The sequence below is a fragment of the Salvelinus fontinalis genome, chromosome 15 (genome assembly GCF_029448725.1).
Source record: "Salvelinus fontinalis isolate EN_2023a chromosome 15, ASM2944872v1, whole genome shotgun sequence".
In the NCBI taxonomy this organism is placed as follows: Eukaryota; Metazoa; Chordata; class Actinopteri; order Salmoniformes; family Salmonidae; genus Salvelinus; species Salvelinus fontinalis.
In genome coordinates, this window is record NC_074679.1 from 17,241,888 (window position 1) to 17,265,313 (window position 23,426).

The window sequence follows — 23,426 nt, forward strand, 5'->3', positions numbered from 1 at the left end:
TGCAAATTAGAAATGGTTGGTGAGATAAAATGTGCAAGTAATGTTTATGTAGCAATAATAAATAGGACATTTATTTCTTAATTTCTCCAGTACCGTAGGCAGAACCGATAACGTCGGAGCTTGTCGATACTACGGTCTTTCATAATTTAGCCCCGGGGCCCGTTTAATATCGTCTGCTTGTCTTGCAATTGTGAGGTTTATGTGGAGAATGTTTCTGTGACATTTAAGTGCATACCGGATTGTTACGGAATGTTTCCTTTTTGGTTCTTTCAAATTTAGATGTCTTGTCTGAAGCCTTACAAATAGTCTCTTGTTATTTATGTCTACGTATATTAATTTCTCTGTGGTGCCCTGCATGTGTTGTCACATGGCCTGGCACCCACTGCAGAAATGTGTTAAACATTGTGAAAGTGAACCCTTATTATAAACACATGGGCAACGCCATGGCAAAGGGGAGTCTGTCCATTGTAAATGTGTCAATGTGCTAGCTCATAAAGTGGCTTGTTATGGCCTAGTTTGCTTCCTTTAAGTAATGTTTAGTATTCAAATGAGCTCCTTTATTAGCGTTTTCACTCTTACACCCTGTGGTGGATGTGGTGTTTTTAACGGAATTACTACAAACAAACCCTCTTGAAACTCTGTTCTGTATTAGACTAATATCGTTAAAGTAACATCAGAGATTAAATGTAAAGGCTCAGCCTTTGGTTCACTCTCACAGGCTATCAGAATTAATTTCAGGTCAAAGGTTTTGCTTTGTAGTTTGGAGAATCAACAAGTCAGTTTTTCACCTGATCTTCAGCGGAAACATGATAGTTGACAGGAGCAGCCAGAATCAGAGAAGTAGCTGCTGGTTGATCAGAGTGTGATAAGACACACTGAGTGGTTAGAGGTTGACTGAGACACTGGGGGTTCAAAGCAGGATAGGGTTAAAGTTGAACTGTACAGCATGCTACAAGGCAGGGAACCTGCCGTCTATATAAGATGGTTTTGATTGGGTCTCCAGAGTGGCGCAGCGGTCTAAGGCACTGATCAGTGCTAGAGCCGTCACTACAGATCCGGGTTTGATCCCAGGCTGTGTCGCAGCTGGCCACGACCGGGAAACCCATGAGCACAATTGGCCCCAGCATCGTCCGGGTTAGGGGAGGGTTTGGGCGGTTGGGATGTCCTTGTCCTTAAGTGAGCAGTGTGTCAAGAAGCGGTGCGGCTTGGCGGGGTCGTGTTTCGGAGGACGCATGGCTCTCAACCTTCGCCTCTCCCGAGTCCGTATGGGAGTGATGGGACAAAACTGTAACTATCAATTGGATATCACAAAATTGGGGAGAAAAAGGGGTAAAAAGTAAAACAACAAAAAAAAATACTAAAACTAAAAATGGTCTTGATTTGCGACTTAACATTTACGAGACTCCCAAGTGAAGTCCTTAGAGCCCTACTGGGTAGATTTGGTCAGGCAGCCGACAGGGGGTTACCATTTCTCTTTCAATCCCTACTTAGAATAGAATATGAAGGACTATGCATATATGAATAGTGTGTAAATCGTATTTGTGTTGTCTCTTGGTGTCTTTGCAATATATGTCTCTTATTTTATTTATTTTATTATAATAAATGTTTAACAAAAAATATAAACATCTGTACTTCGTCATGTATTTGTCCGTAAAGTTTGTATATGAAAACTATTTCAAAGATGCATACTTTCAGTTTTTATGAGCTCACTTCATTTGCGCAAAAGAGGGAAGCCTTCGCTGCTGATGCTAGCACACACACAGATCAAGTACACAGCTGGAACTCAGATTCAGGTGATGACATGTCCTAATAATTCAAAAGATTGTTCAGAAAAACAGGTGCTTTAATCGGCATATGCTTACTTCGATTATGACCTTACGCTGATTAACTTCTTATGGCTGCAGGGGCAGTATTGAGTAGCTTGGATGAAAGGTGCCCAGAGTAAACGGCCTGCTCCTCAGCCCCAGTTGCTAATATATGCATATTATTATTAGTATTGGATAGAAAACACTCTGAAGTTTCTAAAACGGTTTGAATGATGTCTGTGAGTATAACAGAACTCATTTGGCAGGCAAAAACCTGAGAAGAAATCCAAACAGGAAGTGGGAAATCTGAGGTTGGTCGATTTTCATCCCAGCCCCTATTGAATACACAGTGGGATATTGGTTATATTGCACTTCCTAAGGCTTCCACTAGATGTCAACCGTCTTTAGAAACTTGTTTGAGGATTCTGCTGTGAAGTGGGGGAAAATGAGAGAGGAATGAGCCAGGTGTTTGGCAGATTGCCACAGGCTCTGAGGCGCGGTCACGAGAGAGTTAGCTCTCGTTCCATTGCTTTTCTACAGACATAAGAATTCTCCGGTTGGAACATTATTGACGTTTTATGTTAAAAACATCCTAAAGATTAATTCTATACTTAGTTTGACAAGTTTCTACGGACAGTAACGGAACTTTTTGACATTTCGTCGGCAACTAGGGAACGCACTTCATGACTTTGGATTTATTTACCAAACGTGCTAACAAAAGTAGCTCTTTAGACATAAATGATGGACATTATCGAACTAAATCAAACATTTAATGTGGAACTGGGATTCCTGGGAGTGCATTCTGATGAAGATCATCAAAGGTAAGTGAATATTTATAATGCTATTTCTGACTTCTGTTGACTACCCAATATGGCGGATATCTTTTTGGCTGCTTTGTTGTCTGACAGCTGTACTCAGATTATTGCATGGTTTGCTTTTTTTGAAATCTGACACAGCGCTTGCATTAAGGAGAAGTATATCTATATTTCCATGTCTAACAATTGTATTTTCATCGACATTTATAATGAGTATTTCTGTAAAATGATTTGGCTCTCTGCAATATCACCGGATGTTTTTGGAACTAGTGAATGTAACGCGCCAATGTATACTGAGATGTTTTTATATAAATATGCACTTTATCGAACAAAACATATATGTATTGTGTAACATGAAGTCCTATGAGTGTCATCTGATGAAGATCATCAAAGGTTAGTGGTTAATTTTATCTCTATTTGTGCTTTTTGTGACTCCTCTCTTTGGCTGGAAAAATGGCTGTGTTTTTCTGTGACTTGGCGGTGACCTAACATAATTGTTTGTGGTGCTTTCGCTGTAAAGCCTATTTGAAATCGAACACCGTGGTGGGATTAACAACAAGATTACCTTTAAAATTGTATAAAATACATGTATGCTTGAGGAATTTTAATTATGAGATTTCTGTTGTTTGAATTTGGCGCCCTGCACTTTCACTGGCTGTTGTCATATCATCCCGTTAACGGGATTGCAGCCATAAGAAGTGTTTAAGATAAGCAGAGTAAGGTGTTTACATGACTAATGTCATACTTGGCCTACTGCCATAATCAGTTTCATGTTGAATTATTAGCGTGCATGAAACGTACTGATGGCCTACAGCAGGGGCCTGAATGAGTGAGTTAGAGAGCGGGACAGACAGTCAGGGAGGGAGAGAAAAGAGGAGCGCCATTGTGTGGAATTTGCTGCAGTCAGGCTTGGTGAGGCGTTCAGTCTTTGCAGCATTATGGAATGCAAAGCCAGAAATCCGCAACGCTTTGCTCATTTGCACAGGGAGATTGTGCCGAAGATAGTTGTTGAAAGGAACCCTACTGGCCTCTCTCTTCCTGTGGCTGTCCTATAGGGGGTTGAGAGGGGGGGGGGGGGGCAGCTTGGCTGCTGAATTCTAATGTTGTACAAGTGTTTTTGCAGCATTTCTCTAAAAAGAACATTGTCATAGCGTTATTACAGCATTGTTCCACCAAGGACGTCTCCTAAAAGTTAGATTCTCCCCTTGTGACTTGTTTAGGAGTTTTTATGCATGTACAGGAGGGGCTGTGTGTGTATAGTTGCAAATAAAGCATATCAATACTTTGCAGCCATGTTGTCAGTGAATGGTCTCATTGGAGGGAAATTGTCTGGTGCTGAAGTGGATTGCTTTTTTATGCCCTCATAATGAACCTTTATAATGCTTGATAAGATCTTTGTGACTGTTGGTAAGATAGATTCCTGGATGAAGACATTAAAGGATGTCAGAGAAGAAGACACAATACCCTGATAGAGAAAAGTGAATGGGGAATCCCTTTACTTCAAATGTCATCCCTGATTATGATCTCAGTCACGTCTCCTGTGTTTTTCTGTGCTGCTACACTGCCTGTGAAAGCTTTCTCTAATGAATGTCTGAGAAGCAGTCCAGGCTGTTGCATTGGCAATGGCCCTCAGGTCCTGTCGGTGCTCTGTCCAACTCCTTCAGGCTCTGTGGTATTCTACACTGCAGGATACAGACAGAGACTTATTAAAGAAAAGCTCCAACCATGTTTGGAGATTGAGATGGCCTTGTTCTTCGAGGTGGGGAGACTGCCATGTTCTTGTTTAACAATGTATGAGTCACGCACGCCCAGAGAGAGTCCTCGGCTGTCCAAGTTGGGCATGTGTCAGAAAGCTAAACAATCGCCTGACTGAGAGAGCGAGAGAGAGAGAGAGAGAGAGAGAGAGAGAGAGAGAGAGAGAGAGAGAGAGGTGTATTTGAGAGGGCTTTGGAGGTGGGGCAGAGAGAGAGACTTGGATTTTTCTGCAAGGACATACAGTACCAGTCAAAAGTTTGGACACACCTACTCATTCAAGAGTTTTTCTTTATTTTTACTATTTTCTACTTGTAGAATAATAGTGAATTAATCTAAACTATGAAATAACATGGAATAATGTAGAAACCAAAAAAGTGTTAAACATATCAAAAAAATAATATAAATATTTGAGATTCTTCTAAGTAGCCACCCTTTGCCTTGATAACAGCATTGCACACTCTTGGCATTGTCTCAACCAGCTTCACCTGGAATGAGTTTCCATCAGTCTTGAAGGAGTTCCCACATATGCTGAGCACTTGTTGGCTGCTTTTCCTTCACTCGGTCCAACTCATCTAGAAACATCTCAATTGGATTGAGGTCAGGTGATTGTGGAGGCCAGGTCATCTGATGCAGCACTCAATCACTCTCCTTCTTGGTCAAATAGGCCTTACACAACCTGTTGAAAAACAAATGATAGTCCCACTAAGTGCAAACCAGATGGGATGGAGTATCGCTGCAGTATGTTGTGGTAGCCAGGCTGGTTAAGTGTGCCTTGAATTCTAAATAAATCACATACAGTGTCACCAGCAAAGCACCCCCACACCATCACACCTCCTCCATGCTTCATGGTGGGAACTACACATGCGGAGATCATCCGTTCACCTACTCTGCGTCTCACAAAGACACATGGAGGTGGGGTTCAAAAATATCACATTTGGACTCATCAGACCAAATGACAGATTTCCACCCGTCTAATGACCATTGCTTGTGTTTCTTGGCCCAAGCAATTATCTTTTTCTTATTGGTGTCCTTTAGTAGTGGTTTCTTTGCAGAAATTCGACTTTGAAGGCCTGATTCCCACAGTCTCCTCTGAAAAGATGATGTTGAGATGTGTCTGTTACATGAACTCTGTGAAGCATTTAGTTGGGCTGCAATTTCTGAGGCTGGTAACTCTAATGAACTTATCATTCAGCAGTGGTAACTCTGGGTCTTCCTTTCCTGTGATGGTCCTAATGAGAGCCAGTTTTATCATAGCACTTTTTGCGACTGCACTTGAAGAAACGTTGAAAGTTCTTGACATTTTCAGGATGACTGACTTTCATGTCTTAAAGTATTGATGGACTGTCATTTCTCTTTGCTTATTTGAGCTGTTCTTGCCATAATATGGGCTATCTTCTGTATACCACCCGTACCCTGTCACAACATAACTGATTGGCTCAAATTCATTAATAGGAAATAAATTCCAAAAATTAACTTTAAACAAAGCACACCTTAATTGGAATGCATTCCAGGTGACTACCTCATGAAGCTGGTTGAGAGAATGCCAAGATTGTGCAAAGCTGTCATTAAGACAAAGGGTGGCTACTTTGAAGAATCTCAAATATCAAATATATTCTGATTTTGTTTAACACTTTTTTGGTTACTACATGATTCCATATGTGTTATTTCATAGTTGTGATGTCTTCACTATTATTCTACAATGAAGAAAATAGTAAAAAATAAGGAAAAACCCTTGAATGACTAGGTGTCTCCAAACTTTTTACTGGTTCTGTATACAGGATACAACCCTCCACAACATAACCTTCACTCCAAATCAAATCTCCAAAACTACAACCTGATTTTCGAAGGATTTCTACAACCAAAGAATCTTATTTCCAAGCTAACAAACAGAAACCTGAAAACACCATCCAACCTGGAACTGATTGAGTAATGCTTAGTCTGAAGCTACTTTTTTGAAACTTAATCTTGCACACAGACCATGCCCTTGCATGGCACAGTGCTTTACTAACACACTACCACTCTGTTAAAGGGGGGGGGGGGGGGGCAATGGAAACTCAGGATATTAGACAATGAGGACAGAGTCAGCCAATGTCAACCTGTACAAGTCTGGAACACTGGGCAACCCCAAACAGTTTCAGCTGGACTTTCGCATAATCAAAGAGATAGCTTAGCTGGATAAGCTCTCTTGAGAAAGATACCCTCACCCTGAGCATGTCAGACCAGACCTCTTCATAATACAACCTCCCAAGCGGAAAGTCAACCTCCCAGCACAGAGTACTACTCCCTCATTGAAATGAAGGATGAATTCACCCAGCTGGAGGTAAGGCAAGTGGAGCTGGAACAGCAGGTGAACACACTCCAGTCAGCACACTCCAACCAGCTCAACAACACTCCCTCAATCAGACCTGGAGAGATGGAGGTGGAGAGACATATCTGCACTATGGACTGTGGTGAGACACCATCAACAGGAGAAGAGCAGGAGCAGGAGAAGAACAGAGCACTAGAGGAGAAGGTGAAAGTGCTCGAGGAGTAGTTGAGAACGATGCCGTGTGACAGAGAACAACCCATTAGAGAGCTGGCCACCCCCTCAGAGTAGCCACCAGATCAGCCCACTTCAGACCCTGACCAAAGTCTTGAACACCACAGCAGAACAGTCCACCCCAGAACCTGACCATAGCCTCAACATCACAGCAGGACAGACAAATTAAGAACCCCGAGCCCAGGGGATCCCACCCCATCTGAGCACCCCCCCTTTCAACCATTCTGATAATCCTCCTGACAAACCCCCACACCCACTGAGGAAATTCTTATGGACTCAATCGGGAAATATATACAAGAAAATAAACTTTTTCCCAAACACACAGTGTCTAAACTCTGGTGTCCAAACACCGAGCGCGCCCTAGACCTTCTGTCTGAGGACCAACTAGGGTCACCCAGCCACATAATAATACACACAGCCACAAACAACCTGAGATCACAGCAGGAAAGGGTGGCCACAGCACTCGAGCAACAGATCAACAGACACCCCGCCCAGACCAGCGAGACACTCTCCCAGACCTGCGGGACCCTCCCCCCTAGAGGACCCACACCGAGAGGACCAACATCCAGACTACAGCACCACCAGCCACATCCACATCCACACCCCCACCCCAACCAATTATCACTCCCCCAAGTCAACCATGCCCATACCCCATTTAGGCCCCCTCAGATCAGACCTCTTCCCCTCCTGCCCACCCCATGCCCCCCACTCCCTCAAAGAGGGCAGCACCTAGATCTTCTGCACAGATTCTGTCAGACCTGGGCCCTGACAGTAAATCTCAGTAATACACAAATAATGGTGTTCCAAAAAAGGTCCAGTTGCCAGGACCACAAATACACATTCCATCTAGACACCATTGCCCTAAAGCACACAAAAATCTATACATACCTCGGGCTAAACATCAACACCACAGGTAACTTCGGCAAAGCTGTGAAGGATCTGAGAGACATGGCAAGAAGGCGAGAAGGGCCTTCTACGCCGTCAAAGGGAACATAAAATTTCACATAGCAATTAGGATCTGGCAAAAAATACTTGAATCAGTTATAGAACCTGTTGCCCTTTATGGTTGTGACGTCTGGGGCCTGCTCACCAACCAAGAATTCACAAAATGGGAATTATCAATATCCAGAAAAGAGCCGTTAAATTCTCCAAGCACCTGAAAGGAACCCATTACCAAACCTTCCATAACAAAGCCATCACCTACAGAGAGATTAACCTGGAGAAGAGCCCACTAAGCAAGCTGGTCCTGTGGCTCTGTTCACAAACAGAAACAGACCCCACAGAGCCCCAGGACAGCAACACAATTAGACCTAACCAAATCATAAGAAATAAATAATAATTACTTGACATATTGGAAAGAATTAACAAATAAACTGAGCAAACTAGAATGCTATTTGGCCCTAAACAGAGAGTACACAGTGGCAGAATACCTGACCACTGTGACTGACTCAAACTTAAGGCTCAGTGAGCATAGCCTTGCTATTGAGAAAGGCCGCCATAGGCAGACCTGGCTCTCAAGAGAAGACAGGCTATGTGCACGCTGCCCACAAAACGAGGTGGAAACTGAGCTGCACTTTCTAACCTCTTGCCAAATGTATGACCCCACTAGAGACACATATTTCCCTCAGATCCACAAAGAATTCGAAAACAAACCCAAATTTTATTAACTCCCATATCTATTGGGTGAAATACCACAGTGTGCCATCACAGCAGCAAGATTTGTGACCTGTTGTAAATACAACCCATATTTATATTTATTTATTTTCTCTTTGTACTTTAACTATTTGCACATAATATGACATATGAAATGTCTTTATTCTTTTGGACCTTTTGTGAGTGTAATGTTTACTGTTAATTTGTATTGTTTATTTTTTTTTTTATATTATCTTCTTCACTTGCTTTGGCAATGTTGACATATGTTTCACATGCCAATAAAGCCCTTAAATTGAAATTGAAATTGAATTTGAATTGAGAGTGAGTGAGAGAGAGAGAGCGAGAGAGAGAGGAGGGGTCCACACATGGCACTCAGATGCTAGAGCTGGAACTGAAGTTGGAGATGTCCCAGCCACTCCCTTAGTGCCTCACAGATTAGGGTTTGCGTTGCACAGGCTACAGAGCCTTTTTGCAAATTTACTTTTGCTTGTGGATTGCCAACGACCTTGCTAAGTGGAACTGTACTCATGCAGCCATGATGCCTGCCGTTTTACCCCACTCATAGCCAGGCCTTTCCATACTGACAGAGAAAATGGGTTTTGAGTGGGAAAGCTGCTGTCTTCCTGGCGTTGGTGGGAATCACAGCCGTCCCTTGTTATCAAGCACAGGGCTCTTATCGGCCATTTGCTCATTTCAACTGCGGAATGGTTGAGTTTGGATGGGCAGCCAACCAACAAGAAGCAAGAGCACTGAGCAGCATCCTGTTTCCAAGTGTTGTCGCCATGTACATTGTGTCATCTCTTGTCTCCAGTCCTCTCCAACAGTGTGTTGACTCAATGCAGCACATGTGGCAAGACATACATGATCTCACAATATGTATTTTGCAGTTCCAAGTCTCAAAGAGATGTGCTTCTTTGTGGGAAACTCTGTTTTTAGGGTAAGGCAGTAAATGAATAGCTTTTAACATTCATGTATGACTGATCAAAGTCCTTAGTCACTAAGAACCCTCGACAAGGATATCACAGTTCTAACATGTACTACACGCCGAAGGGGGTTAAACATATCACAGTTCTAACATGTACTATACGCCGAAGGGGGTTAAATATATCACAGTTCTAACATGTACTACACGCCGAAGGGGGTTAAACATATCACAGTTCTAACATGTACTACACGCCGAAGGGGGTTAAACATATCACAGTTCTAACATGTACTATACGCCGAAGGGGGTTAAATATATCACAGTTCTAACATGTACTACACGCCGAAGGGGGTTAAACATATCACAGTTCTAACATGTACTACACGCCGAAGGGGGTTAAACATATCACAGTTCTAACATGTACTATACGCCGAAGGGGGTTAAAGATATCACAGTTCTAACATGTACTACACGCCGAAGGGGGTTAAACATATCACAGTTCTAACATGTACTACACGCCGAAGGGGGTTAAACATATCACAGTTCTAACATGTACTATACGCCGAAGGGGGTTAAATATATCACAGTTCTAACATGTACTACACGCCGAAGGGGGTTAAACATATCACAGTTCTAACATGTACTACACGCCGAAGGGGGTTAAAGATATCACAGTTCTAACATGTACTACACGCCGAAGGGGGTTAAATATATGACAGTTCTAACATGTACTACACGCCGAAGGGGGTTAAATTTATCACAGTTCTAACATGTACTACACGCCGAAGGGGGTTAAATATATCACAGTTCTAACATGTACTACACGCCGAAGGGGGTTAAATATATGACAGTTCTAACATGTACTACACGCCGAAGGGGGTTAAATATATGACAGTTCTAACATGTACTACACACCGAAGGGGGTTAAATTTATCACAGTTCTAACATGTACTACACGCCGAAGGGGGTTAAATATATCACAGTTCTAACATGTACTACACGCCGAAGGGGGTTAAAGATATCACAGTTCTAACATGTACTACACGCCGAAGGGGGTTAAAGATATCACAGTTCTAACATGTACTACACGCCGAAGGGGGTTAAATATATCACAGTTCTAACATGTACTACACGCCAAAGGGGGTTAAATTTATCACAGTTCTAACATGTACTACACGCCGAAAGGGGTTTGGATTGTCTTCCTGTGATATGTTTTTCCATAATTCTTTCACATGTGCTCTTGAGGGCTACAGGTGCTGAGCCAAGTTTTATATCCGCTTGAGTTCAAGTGCTGTGGTCTCTGTATATGTTCTACAGGAGGATTAGGATGGCCTATTCCACTCCATAAGGCCCCAGTCAGTAGCACTACATCTCTGAATCCTCAACAGTGTGGTAGGAATCTGAAGGAATGTTTCATCTGTCGATGACAATTCATCACTGACGAGAGATAGGACAAAATGTCCCGCTTATGGGACAAGTTAAAGTTCATCCTCACTGCCCCATGCACTGTATAGCTGTCACAGATCAGAGATTACTTAGAGAAAAGGGAGGAAGGTTGGGTTAAATGCGGAAGACACATTTCGGTTGAAAGCATTCAGTTGTACAACTGACTAGGTATCCCCCTTTCCCCCAATCATTGGTTTTGGTTTGGCATACATTTTAAAGTGAAAATTGTAATCTCAGTATTAACCTGTTACTGTGGAATTGCCCTCCTCTATCTGACATGGTAAACCAATTTACCGCTGCGATCACAATACCATATTGTTTGCCGGTTGTTAACCATAGTCCCCAAAAGTACTGGTGGCTATTTGAGAAAGGATATTTTCTGCCATTAATGTAAGAAGAATTGCAGGCCTACTAGTGAATATGAGTGATTGCAGGACTGCTGTTTAGATTCTACTGTAGGAACTTTTGGTTCTCCTATGGCCATACCTGGCCTGATTGGGGTTTCTTTATGTGTTCCACTACGTTGGGAAACACACTCCATACTACTATACGGTTAGGATTCGAACACTTTAGGGGACAAGTGCTTCTGTTAACAAAGGCATCATTCATCTAACACAATCAATAGTTGGTGTAGTCTGGTGAAAGGCTAATTCTGTGGGATATTAGGCCTACCTGATCGTGATGTGTGGGTGTAATCTGGTGAAAGGCTAATTCTGTGGGATATTAGGCCTACCTGATCGTGATGTGTGGGTGTAATCTGGTGAAAGGCTAATTCTGTGGGATATTAGGCCTACCTGATCGTGATGTGTGGGTGTAATCTGGTGAAAGGCTAATTCTGTGGGATATTAGGCCTACCTGATCATGATGTGTGGGTGTAATCTGGTGAAAGGCTAATTCTGTGGGATATTAGGCCTACCTGATCATGATGTGTGGGTGTAATCTGGTGATAGGCTAATTCTGTGGGATATTAGGACTACCTGATCCTGATGTGTCTGAGACCAACAGCCATAAATGCTCCCTCTGTATTTCAGCCCTGACCTATTTTTGCCCTTCCTTTTTTCCCATAAATACATACGACTTGAGAATGTCGTTGTATGCATAGATAGGCTGATGTCATAGCCCCTTTTACATCAGCTAAAATAGCGGACCTATTAGGATGTCAGATGAACTGGAATTCCCATCTCCGGTTTTATATCTATGGTTGTATGTCTAACTGTTTTGGAAAGCTTTGTAGTAGGTACTGTAAACTTTAGGGATTATCATCCAAGTGCTTGGAATAGATCATGTGTGCTTGATGGATAGGTACACTTTGCCATTTATTTGAACTTTCACAACTTTCTTGTTTACCTCTACATAAGTCTCTCAGGGCAATCCATCAGTCTTTTCTCCCAAACACTTTTCAGCAGCCTTCCTTCATCTGGTTCTAGTGTCTTGTTCTTCTAACTTTTTCCAGCCCCCAGAGCCCCCTGTGCCTTCCTCTCCTTTCCCTTCTTCTCCCTCCTTCCCTGGGCCTGGAGGAGTGGGGGCAGCCCCTGTTCCAGCATGCCTTGGCAAAGCTCTTCACTCCCTGACTCCCAGGATTTATTTATTTTATTTTATTTAACCTTTATTTAACTAGGCAATTAAGAACACATTCTTATTTACAATGACGGCCTACCAGAAGGCGAAAGGCCTCCTGCGGGGACGGGAGCTGGGATTAAAAATTAAAATTAAAATATAGGACAAAGCACACATCACAACAAGAGAGACACCACATAAAGAGAGACCTAAGACAACAACATAGCATGGCAGCAGCACATCGAAAACACAGCATGGTAGCAACACAACATGACAACAACATGGTAGCAACACAACATGGCAGCAGCACAACATGGTACGAACATTATTGGGCACAGACAACAGCACAAAGGGCAAGAAGGTAGAGACAACAATACATCACGCAAAGCAGGACAACTGTCAGTAAGAGTGTCCATGAGTCTGTGAATGAAGAGATGGGTCTCCCCTTCAGGGCACACAACTTCACCAACAGTTATCTTCCATCTATAAACACCAGCTTTGTTGCTACAGTGTGAATTCATAGAATGGAAAAATATTTTTCACCCTCATATTCTACTGCATCTGTTGTATTTTGTCAGGAAGGAGTGTACAGCTGTTGTATTTTATCAGGAAGGAGAGTACAGCTGTTGAAAAGTACAGCTGTTTTGGGTTTGATGTGGTCCGTTATGCTTGCATTTCTTATTCTATGGAGTTTGAAATATGACTAAAAGAACACAATAGACACAGAAATAATTTGCCACTAAATTCTCACGTTTCCAAATTAAACAATGTTATGTAACTTGACTTCTGTTGAGGTTGGGGCCTGTAGATGGTAGGATATCAGAGCAGTGTTTCTGATATTGATACAGACAGTGACTGGTGCTCAGCTGGCTTCCTGCTCTTCCTGCTCTAACCAGTGGTGCACTCAGCCTTTGTTGAAGTTCCAATATGAAGGGATGTGAGTATATAAAAAGCTGAGCTCTATAGTTGGATCCACATGCAGGAGTTTTACAGAGTGAGTGAACAATAAACATTTCACGTGCTATGAAATCAGGTGGCTTTGTTTTTTGGCTGACATTTTCACAGAAACATGAGAAAGTAAGACATTCTGGAATGTCCAGTTTTTATGATTTGGCCCTCAGTGACTGTTGTGCATGTGGTAACTAGGCAACATTAATACAAAGCAAATACAGACCAGAAAGTGAATAAGAACCCATGCGCTGAAAAGTAGACTGTCATAGAGAACACCACGTCAACAAAGGTGAAAGAGAATAGACACAGAACACACATCTTTACTGACGTAGTAGAAATACAATTTGAATTCTTCAAATCCTTTATCAGCATATTCTATCCCAAACCCTTGACTTTACTCCCAGTTACCCACTCAGCAACACTTACAGGAATCATCATTGGAATCACTTGACACTGTCTGGCCAAAGTCTAACTTGTATCTCTCTGTTAGCGTATTGTGACCTGGAGTCAGTCAGTGAATGTTAAGGTCAGTCCAGAGTAGCTGATGAGTGTGAATTCTATTGTTTATAGTTGAATCTGGGTAGCAGGGTGGTTGATCTAGGATTCCCTCTCCTAACCATTGAGATAAAGCCTATCTGTGTTGTGACTCCAACACTGTCTTGTCTTGACATTGTTAGTGTGGCTGGACTATGTCTCCTAGTTCTCAGCAAGCCATGTTGGGTCAGAGGCTTGCGGACTGTAGTTGTTATGGTCTTTGTTGTTGTCACGTTCATTATAAGGATTAAAAGAATGAAACACTGAACAAACTAACGAAATAACAAAACAAACCGCTATACGAATAGTGCAGACAGGCAACTAAACATAGAACAAGATCCCACAAACACCAAAGGGAAATGGCTACCTAAATATGATCCCCAATCAGAGACAACGATAAACAGCTGCCTCTGATTGGGAACCATATCAGGCCACCATAGACATACAAATCACCTAGACCTACAAAAACCCTAGACATACAAAAAAACCTAGACAATACAAAAACTAGCGTACCGACCCTAGTCACACCCTGACCTAACCAAAATATAAAGAAAACAGAGATATCTCAGGTCAGGGCGTGACAGTACCCTACCCCCCCCCCCCCCCCCCCCCCAAAGGTGCGGACTCCCGGCCGCAAACCTGAACCTATAGGGGAGGGTCCGGGTGGGCATCTACCGTCGGTGGCGGCTCCCGTTTCAGCTTTACGCTGATCCCTCCGCCTTTGTAGAACCGGACCGTGGATCATCGCCGGAGGCTCTGGACTGCGAACCGTCGCCGGAGACCCCGGACTGGGGACCTTCGCTGGAGACCCTGGACTGGGGACCGTCGCTGGAGACGCCGGACTGGGGACCGTCGCTGGAGACCCTGGACTGGGGACCGTCGCTGGAGACCCCGGACTGGGGACCGTCGGTGGAGGTTCCGGACTGTGGACCGTCGTTGGAGGTTCCGGACTGTGGCCCGTCGTTGGAGGTTCCGGACTGTGGCCCATCGTTGGAGGTTCCGGACTGTGAAACGTCGCCGGAAGCTCTGGACTGGGAACTGTCGCCGGAAGCTCTAGACTGGGTACTGTCGCCGGAAGCTCTAGACTGGGTACTGTCGCCGGAAGCTCTAGACTGGGTACTGTCGCTGGAAGCTCTGGACTGGGTACTGTCGCTGGAAGCTCTGGACTGGGTACTGTTGCCGGAAGCTCTGGACTGGGAACTGTTGCCGGAAGCTCTGGACTGGGTACTGGGCTGAGGACATGCACCTCAGGGCGAGTGCGGGGAAGAGGCACAGGCCGTACTGGACTGTGGAAACGCACTGGAGGCCTGATGCGTGGTGCCGGAACTGGTGGTACCGGGCTGATGACACGCATCTCAGAGCGAGTGCGGAGAGGAGGCACAGGACGTACTGGACTGTGGAGGTGCACTGGAGGTCTGATGCGTGGTGCCGGCACTGGTGGTACCCGGTTGGGAACACGCTTCTCAGGGCGAGTGCGGAGAGGAGGCACAGGACGTACTGGACTGTGGAGGCGCACTGGAGATCTGGAGCGTAGAGCTGGCACAATGCATCCTGGCTGGATGCTCACTTGAGCCCGGCAAGTGCAGGGCGCTAGCACAGGATGCACTGGGCTGTGCAGACGCACCGAAGACACAGTATGCAGAACCGGCGCAGGATATCCTGGTCCAAGGAGGTGTACTGGAGACCAGGAGCGCTGGGCCGGCACCATCCGTCCTGGCTGGATGCCCATTCTAGCCCGGCAAATGTGAGGAGCTGGAATTGAGCGCACCGGGCTACGAATCCGAACTGGAGACGTGCGCATCACTGCGTAACACGGTGTCTGACCAGTAACACGCTCCCCATGGTAAGCACGAGGAATTGGCTCAGGTCTCCAACCTGTCTCAGCCAATCTCCTCGTGTGCCCCCCCCCCCAAAAAAATAAATAATATGTATTGGGGCTGCCTCTCGGGCTTCCATGCTAACCGTGTCCCCTTGTATCGTCGCCGTTCCTCCTGCGCTATTTCCACCTGCTTCCATGGCAGGGTCTTGTCCCCTGCCATTACCTCCTCCCCGGTCCAGGATGTCCTCCACTCATCTTTTTCCCGGGCACAGGATGTCCGCTCCTCATTAACACGCTGCTTGGTCCTTTTGTGGTGGGTTCTTCTGTCACGTTCGTCATATGTACGCATACCACGCTGCACCTTGGTCTCCTTCATATGACGAACGTGACAGTTGTTGGCCTTTACAGCGAGGCTATCTGCTCTTTGTTGAAGGTCAAATGACTTAGAGGCTAAGTTCCACAAGCGTAACTTCATTGTTTAGAAATGTTCACATTTCACTGAATTAGATTACGTGCGTCTAGCTCTAAATTCCACAGTATTTTAGTTAGGTGTTATAGGCCTATCATGATGTCATTTGTCATAATGGGTGTGAGTGGTTAATGGCATGACATGATATCGTCTCTAAGCCTTTACAATGAGAGGTTCAAGTAAAGTGATAAGCTACTAAACTCCCTCATCTCTCTTAATTGTTATCTTTAGGGCAAATGTTAAGTGAACCTATCCTATGTGCCACTGGTTAAAGCTTGATAAATGGCATTCCTGTGATATGAATAATGTGGCTATTATTCGTCCTTTATAATGAAAGTGATTCCTAAGAGATTCCTAAGTGATACTAATGTATGTACGGTGTACTGTACTCATTGTACCAGCCTGTTTCCTCATAGACATTATCCAGTAAAATATTTGTCATGGTAATGATTGGTTTGACAGACTCGAGTGCCCCGGTGTTGTTAATGACTGTGTTCTTCCTGTTTTTCCCTCCATAGAGACCTGAGGTTCAACAAAATCAAGGACTTGCAGCCCGGCTCCTTCAGACGGCTAAAGAACCTCAACACACTGTAAGTCTCCCTCCTCTCCTCCCTTCTTCCTCCTTCCTCCCTGAGGTGAACAGAGGTAGGCTCCTTTACCCTACATACTCAGCAATTGAAGAGATTGTAATTGAATTGGTACTGGAGAACTCACTGCAAATGTGTTTAAACTGAGCGTTCAAATATACACTAATGCAATCGGCACTCATCAGGAGTCGACTACTCCTGTAAGCCCCATCTCTTCCCAGAAGCACCCAGTTCTCTTTGTCTATCTTTTGTCCCAAGACTCTAAAACACGTCACAGCATTAGTTTTTCCTGGAAAGTCCTGCAATCCTGCGTACAGTCAGTCAGTCCACAAACACGGACACCGAGTGGCAAATTCTTGCTCTCTATTCTGCTGTTGTTTCACACATGTAGGTTACCTCATAATCTGGTAGGAATGTATTTTTCCCCTTCAATCTCCCAGCCGTCTATCATGTGTCAGCCCTGCCAGCCTGCTAGTCTACAGCCAGCCATGTGGCAGGAATCAGCCAAAGAGCCTAGTGCCTCTGAATATGAAGGGTAGGGAAGGTAATGTCAAAGCAGAGAAAGCTCAGATGAGATTTTCCGACAGTAGCAGACCACCTGCTAGCCATGTAGTCTGTGGAGTTCCATATTTCACGGCTTTAATCTCTGTCTCACAGACTGAAGAATAGCATCGTGTCTGAAACCTGCTGGGAGACTGTCAGGCATACAGAAATAGATGTCTGGCTCTTATGTGAAGGAAAGACTGCAGTTAGGGGCCTGCTGCCTGTCTCTTTTTGCTTCGGCCTCTGACAGACTGTACCTACACTTAGAAAAAAGAGTTCCAAAAGGGTTCTTTGGCTGTCCCCCTGGAAACCCCTTTTTGCTTCCAAGTAGAACCCTTTTGGTTCCAGTTAGAACCATTTTGGGTTCCATGTCGGACCCTCTGTAGAAAGGCCAAATGTGTTCAGGAAAAAGAGCTAGGTGAGGATTTAGGAGACATGTTTTGCCCAAGTAATGTTCTGCTTATACATATCATATTATTTTCCAAAACGTATTTCTTTGCATTAATGCCAGTTTTTAGTGCATTGAGTTAAGGGATCGCCAACTCAAGATTTTGCTATGTTATAGAAAGTCTATGACAGCCATTATTGATCCTTGTCCAGATTATACCCCATAGACCTGAAAGCCATTAGAAATGCAAGACAAATTGTGACAGTGTGTAGGAATCAAACCAGATGCTTCATAGAATAGCCACAGTGTAGTGTGGCAAGGATGAAGGATCTCACATATACTATGTACTCTGAAAGTTGAACTGTGTTTAGACTGGCATTGGCCTAGCATTAGATCATGACACAGCAATATGTCAGTATGGACCACTTTAAAGTTGTATCGACTAGTCTGCACAGATTCACTTTGTGTAAGTCTAATAGTCCACTGGGAGGTCTTTATTAATGGCCATTCTCTTGACTTTACAGCCTCCTCAACAACAACCACATCAGACGGATCCCCAGAGGAGCCTTTGAAGACCTGGAAAACCTCAAATATCTGTGAGTTGTTATGCCTTTATGTCAATGTTATTCTCTTCTGGATGTCAAGTCACAGATGGATTGGTTTCATTGAAACAGTGTTTCATTGAAACATTGAAACAGTGACATTTTGCTCGGACAGGCTCAATAGGCAAAAGGTTGTAGTTCAAGTTTCACTCTTTGCCTTGTCGGCTGATGATAAAGCATGACAAAACCTGTCTCGGGCTTGTGTCTGGAAACACAAACACACTCTGTGGCTGTAAACTGGACATTGCTAGACTGCTTAGTCAGAACAGAAAAAAGTGTGTTAGTATGGTACAGGAAATGAAGTAAGACCAAAAAAGAACCCCATTATCTAATCCTGTGAATTTATCTGTCTGCATGTGGTGACCTGAAGGCAATGAGGAGAACAGAGGTAGGCTTGAGCAGCAGGCAGGCAGCACATAGCCTTGGGTTGCTGCAGTATGGTTTAGTCCTTGTGTTTGTGAGTCACTGCCTATTATAACCCCAGAGCCTGTCAGTTATGTCTGTGTTTACATTCACATACGGTACATATGTCTGAAATGTCTGGCTCTCTAGTCTCCCCACCTACTCAGTCTCATATACCCCCTGCATTCCCCTCAATGAACCTTCTCCTCCCCTCCTCTACTTGGCCCTGGGTTAGTTAACTCAGACCTGCAGCTCACCAGGTTGACTTTTTTGGTTGGCTGTCCTGTAGATCATTTCTTTGTCTTTACTCATACCTGATGATGGATACATTCATGAGAATAACTTGAGACAGACTAATGAGGTCAGGGCCTACTTTGGTGTGTGTATTGTAGATACTTCTATTTAAAATACTGTGGAATGCATGCATAGCATGTCCGGAACTACCATCGGTACCATCTGTTTTGTAAAGTCATTTTTTGTAGATAATATGATGGTCACAGTTCTGCTTAGTCACCTCAAACATGTCAGACAAACAATATTTCTGATGCTAGCTGGTCAACTACTGTAGAGGAGGAGGGGAAAGCTGGGGATGTGTCAGTCACACACACACATACCTACACATATACACACACACATACCTACACATACACACACACACATACCTACACATATACACACACACACATACCTACACATATACACACACACACACACACACATACCTACACATACACACACATACCTACACATATATACACACACACACATACCTACACATATACACACACACATACCTACACATACACACACACACACATACCTACACATATATACACACACACACATACCTACACATATACACACACACATACCTACACATACACACACACACACATACCTACACATATACACACACACACATACCTACACATATACACACACATAACCTACACATATACACACACACATACCTACACATATACACACACACACATACCTACACATATACACACACACACATACCTACACATATACACACACATAACCTACACATATACACACACACACATACCTACACATACACACACACACATACCTACACATATACACACACACACATACCTACACATATACACACACATAACCTACACATATACACACACACACATACCTACATATACACACACACACATACCTACACATACACACACACACACACACACATACCTACACATACACACACACACACACACACATACCTACACATACACACACACACACACACACATACCTACACATACACACACACACATACCTACACACACACACACACACATACCTACACATACACACACACACACATACCTACACATACACACACACACACATACCTACACATATACACACACACATACCTACACATATGCACACACACACATACCTACACATATATACACACACACACACATACCTACACATATACACACACTCACATACCTACACATGCACACACACATACCTACACATATACACACACACATACCTACACATATACACACACACATACCTACACGTATACACACACACACACACACATACCTACACATATACACACACACATACCTACACATATACACACACACACATACCTAGACATATACACACATACACACATACCTACACATATACACACACACACATACCTACACATATACACACACACATACCTACACATATACACACACATACCTACACATATACACACACATACCTACACATATACACACACATACCTACACATATACACACACACATACCTACACATATACACACACACATACCTACACATATACACACACACACACATACCTACACATATACACACACACACATACCTACACATATACACACATACACATACCTACACCTCTACACACACACACATACCTACACATATACACACACACACATACCTACACATATACACACACACATACCTACACATATACACACACACATACCTACACATATACACACACACACATACCTACACATATACACACACACACACATACCTACACATATACACACACATACCTACACATATACACACACACACACATACCTACACATATACACATATACACACATACCTACACATATACACACACACGTACCTACACATATACACACACACACACACACACATACCTACACATATACACACACACACACACACATACCTACACATATACACACACACATCCCTCTCCTCTCTGCATGCTGTAGTGTGGGTGACTCCCGTGACTTTTGACTAGTTTTAATTAGAAGGCCCTGTCCCTTTTAACCAGAGTTAATCTGAGGCCAGCACACTGATCCAGCCCCTGTATTCAGCCCTTCAGCCCTGCCCCTCTCACCCTGCACCCATTTCCTGAGGGATTGTCCCTCTTCCCCCCTTGCCCCTCTCACCCTGAACCCATAGCCTGGGGGATCGTCCTTCTATGCCCTTGGCCCCTCTCACCCTGCCCTTATAACCTGGGAGATAGCACCTCTTTCGCTTGGCCCCTAGTAAAGCCCCCTCCACTGAATGACCTAACAGAAGTCTGTACAGCCCCTTTAAGGGTTAGCTCTCGGTCAAAGGGTCTAGTGTTACTGGAATATGGTTCATGGTAATGATGACTAATGCAAGAAGTATTTTTCTGACCATCTGATTTGATCTAGAAGTAGGTAGTTTTGGCTTGTGCCAGCCGGAACGGCTCATAGGAGCAGGAGCCTATCTCCTATTACTGTAGCGTGAGGCAACTTGATGTACATCCCCTAGAAAGACACTAGTCTATCGCACCTCCTTTAGGCTATAGCCTAACCAGAGTTTCTTCACATGGTCAGGAGGTACTCAGGGCCCTACTTATCACTTATCTAAATCCACATCTCCTGATGTGGTTTCTGTTGCTGTTGTTTTTGTTCTGTGGAGCTCTGATTGAGTTTTAGGCTGGAATTTTGTCAGGTTGCATAGTTAGAAATGTCATTAGATGGTCAAGGACAGAGATGACTTTACAGGCCTTGGTCTCAGTATTTTGTAATTGGCGGTGAGGAGTAAGATCTCTCTCCTTCTGTTTCACAACATGTGTGTGGGTGTACAGTCAGAGTAAAATGGCGTACATTTTTGCACTTTGTTTCCATTGAACATGCCATACAAATAAAGGCATTTGAACGAAAAGAGCCTTGGTCCTCCTTTCTTTTTGATGACCAATTTACTCCTTTTACCAAAGAGAACCTTCTGTCTACCAAAATGTACTATTGTGTACCTTAGCACCTTCTGTCTACCAAAACCTACTATTGTGTACCTTAGCAGCTTCTGTCTACCAAAACCTACTATTGTGTACCTTAGCAGCTTCTGTCTACCAAAACCTACTATTGTGTACCTTAGCAGCATCTGTCTACCAAAACCTACTATTGTGTACCTTAGCAGCTTCTGTCTACCAAAACCTACTATTGTGTACCTTAGCAGCTTCTGTCTACCAAAATCTACTATTGTGTACCTTAGCAGCTTCCCTTCCTCCTCTTTTTTTACAAAATGGCGGGTCAGTTGAATTGTCATTGAACTGTGTGAGTACGAAGTCACAGAAGCTTTGGGGTTATTCAAGCAAGAGATCTCAGTATTCTTCCCCTTGAGAGTTGACCCCACAGCTTCCGAATCCATCCGGTTTCCCACGCAGACCCCACACTTCCAGGCCTCAGCACAATCTCTCACACACAAATCAAGTCGAATCAAATCAAATTCTATTCGTCACAAGCGACGAATGCAACAGGTGTAGACTTTATCGTGAAATTCTTACCCAAAGATTGCGGAGTTAAGAAGTAATAGAAATTTGCTAAAAAAGGAAATAGTAACAATAAAATAACAATAACGAGGCTATATACAGGGAATACCAGTACAGAGTCACTGTGTAGGTGTATGAGGTAGTTTAGGTAATGTGTACATGTAGTACGTAGGGGTGAAGTGACTAGGCAGTCAGGATATATAATAGAGTAGCAGCATTTGATTAACTGTTCAGCAGTTTTGTGACTTGGAGGTAGACCCTATTCAGGAGACTTTTGGTCCCAGACTTGGCGCTCTGGTGCGGAATCAGAGAGACCAGTCTATGACTTGGGTGGCTTGAGTCTTTGACATTTTTTAAGGCCTTCCTCTGACACCGCCTGGTATAGAGGTCCTGGATGGCAGGGAGCTCAGCCCCAGGGATGTACTAGTTCTTAAGCACCAGAGGAGGCTGGTGGGAGCAATTGAATGGAGTCAAACATGATTTACATACAGTACCAATCAAAAGTTTGGACACACCTACTCATTCAAGGGTTTTTCTTTATTTGTACTATTTTCTACATTGTAGAATAATAGTGAAGACATCAAAACTATGAAATAACACATATGGAATCATGTTTTAACCAAAAAAGTGTTAAACAAATCAAAATATGAGGTTTTTAAAGTAGAAAGGTTTTTAAAGTAGAAACCCTTTGCTTTGATGACAGCTTTGCACACTCTTGGCATTCTCTCAACCAGCTTCACCTGGAATGTTTTTCCAAAAGTCTTTAAGGACTTCCCACATATGCTGAGCACTTGTTGGCTGCTTTTCCTTCACTCTGC

The 23,426-nt window shown here is 43.6% G+C and overlaps 1 protein-coding gene across 2 annotated transcripts in view; it reads left to right on the forward strand.

Annotated features, from left to right (window-relative positions):
• The window catches only part of LOC129811480 (peroxidasin-like), a 120,535-nt gene that overhangs the window by 6,365 nt on the left and 90,744 nt on the right, over positions 1 to 23,426 (forward strand). For both annotated transcript variants that reach the window (XM_055862828.1, XM_055862827.1), the window contains exons 2-3: positions 16,784 to 16,855; positions 18,308 to 18,379. In XM_055862828.1, coding sequence (XP_055718803.1) covers positions 16,784 to 16,855; positions 18,308 to 18,379 — 144 coding nt within the window. The remainder of the gene's footprint in view (positions 1 to 16,783; positions 16,856 to 18,307; positions 18,380 to 23,426) is intronic.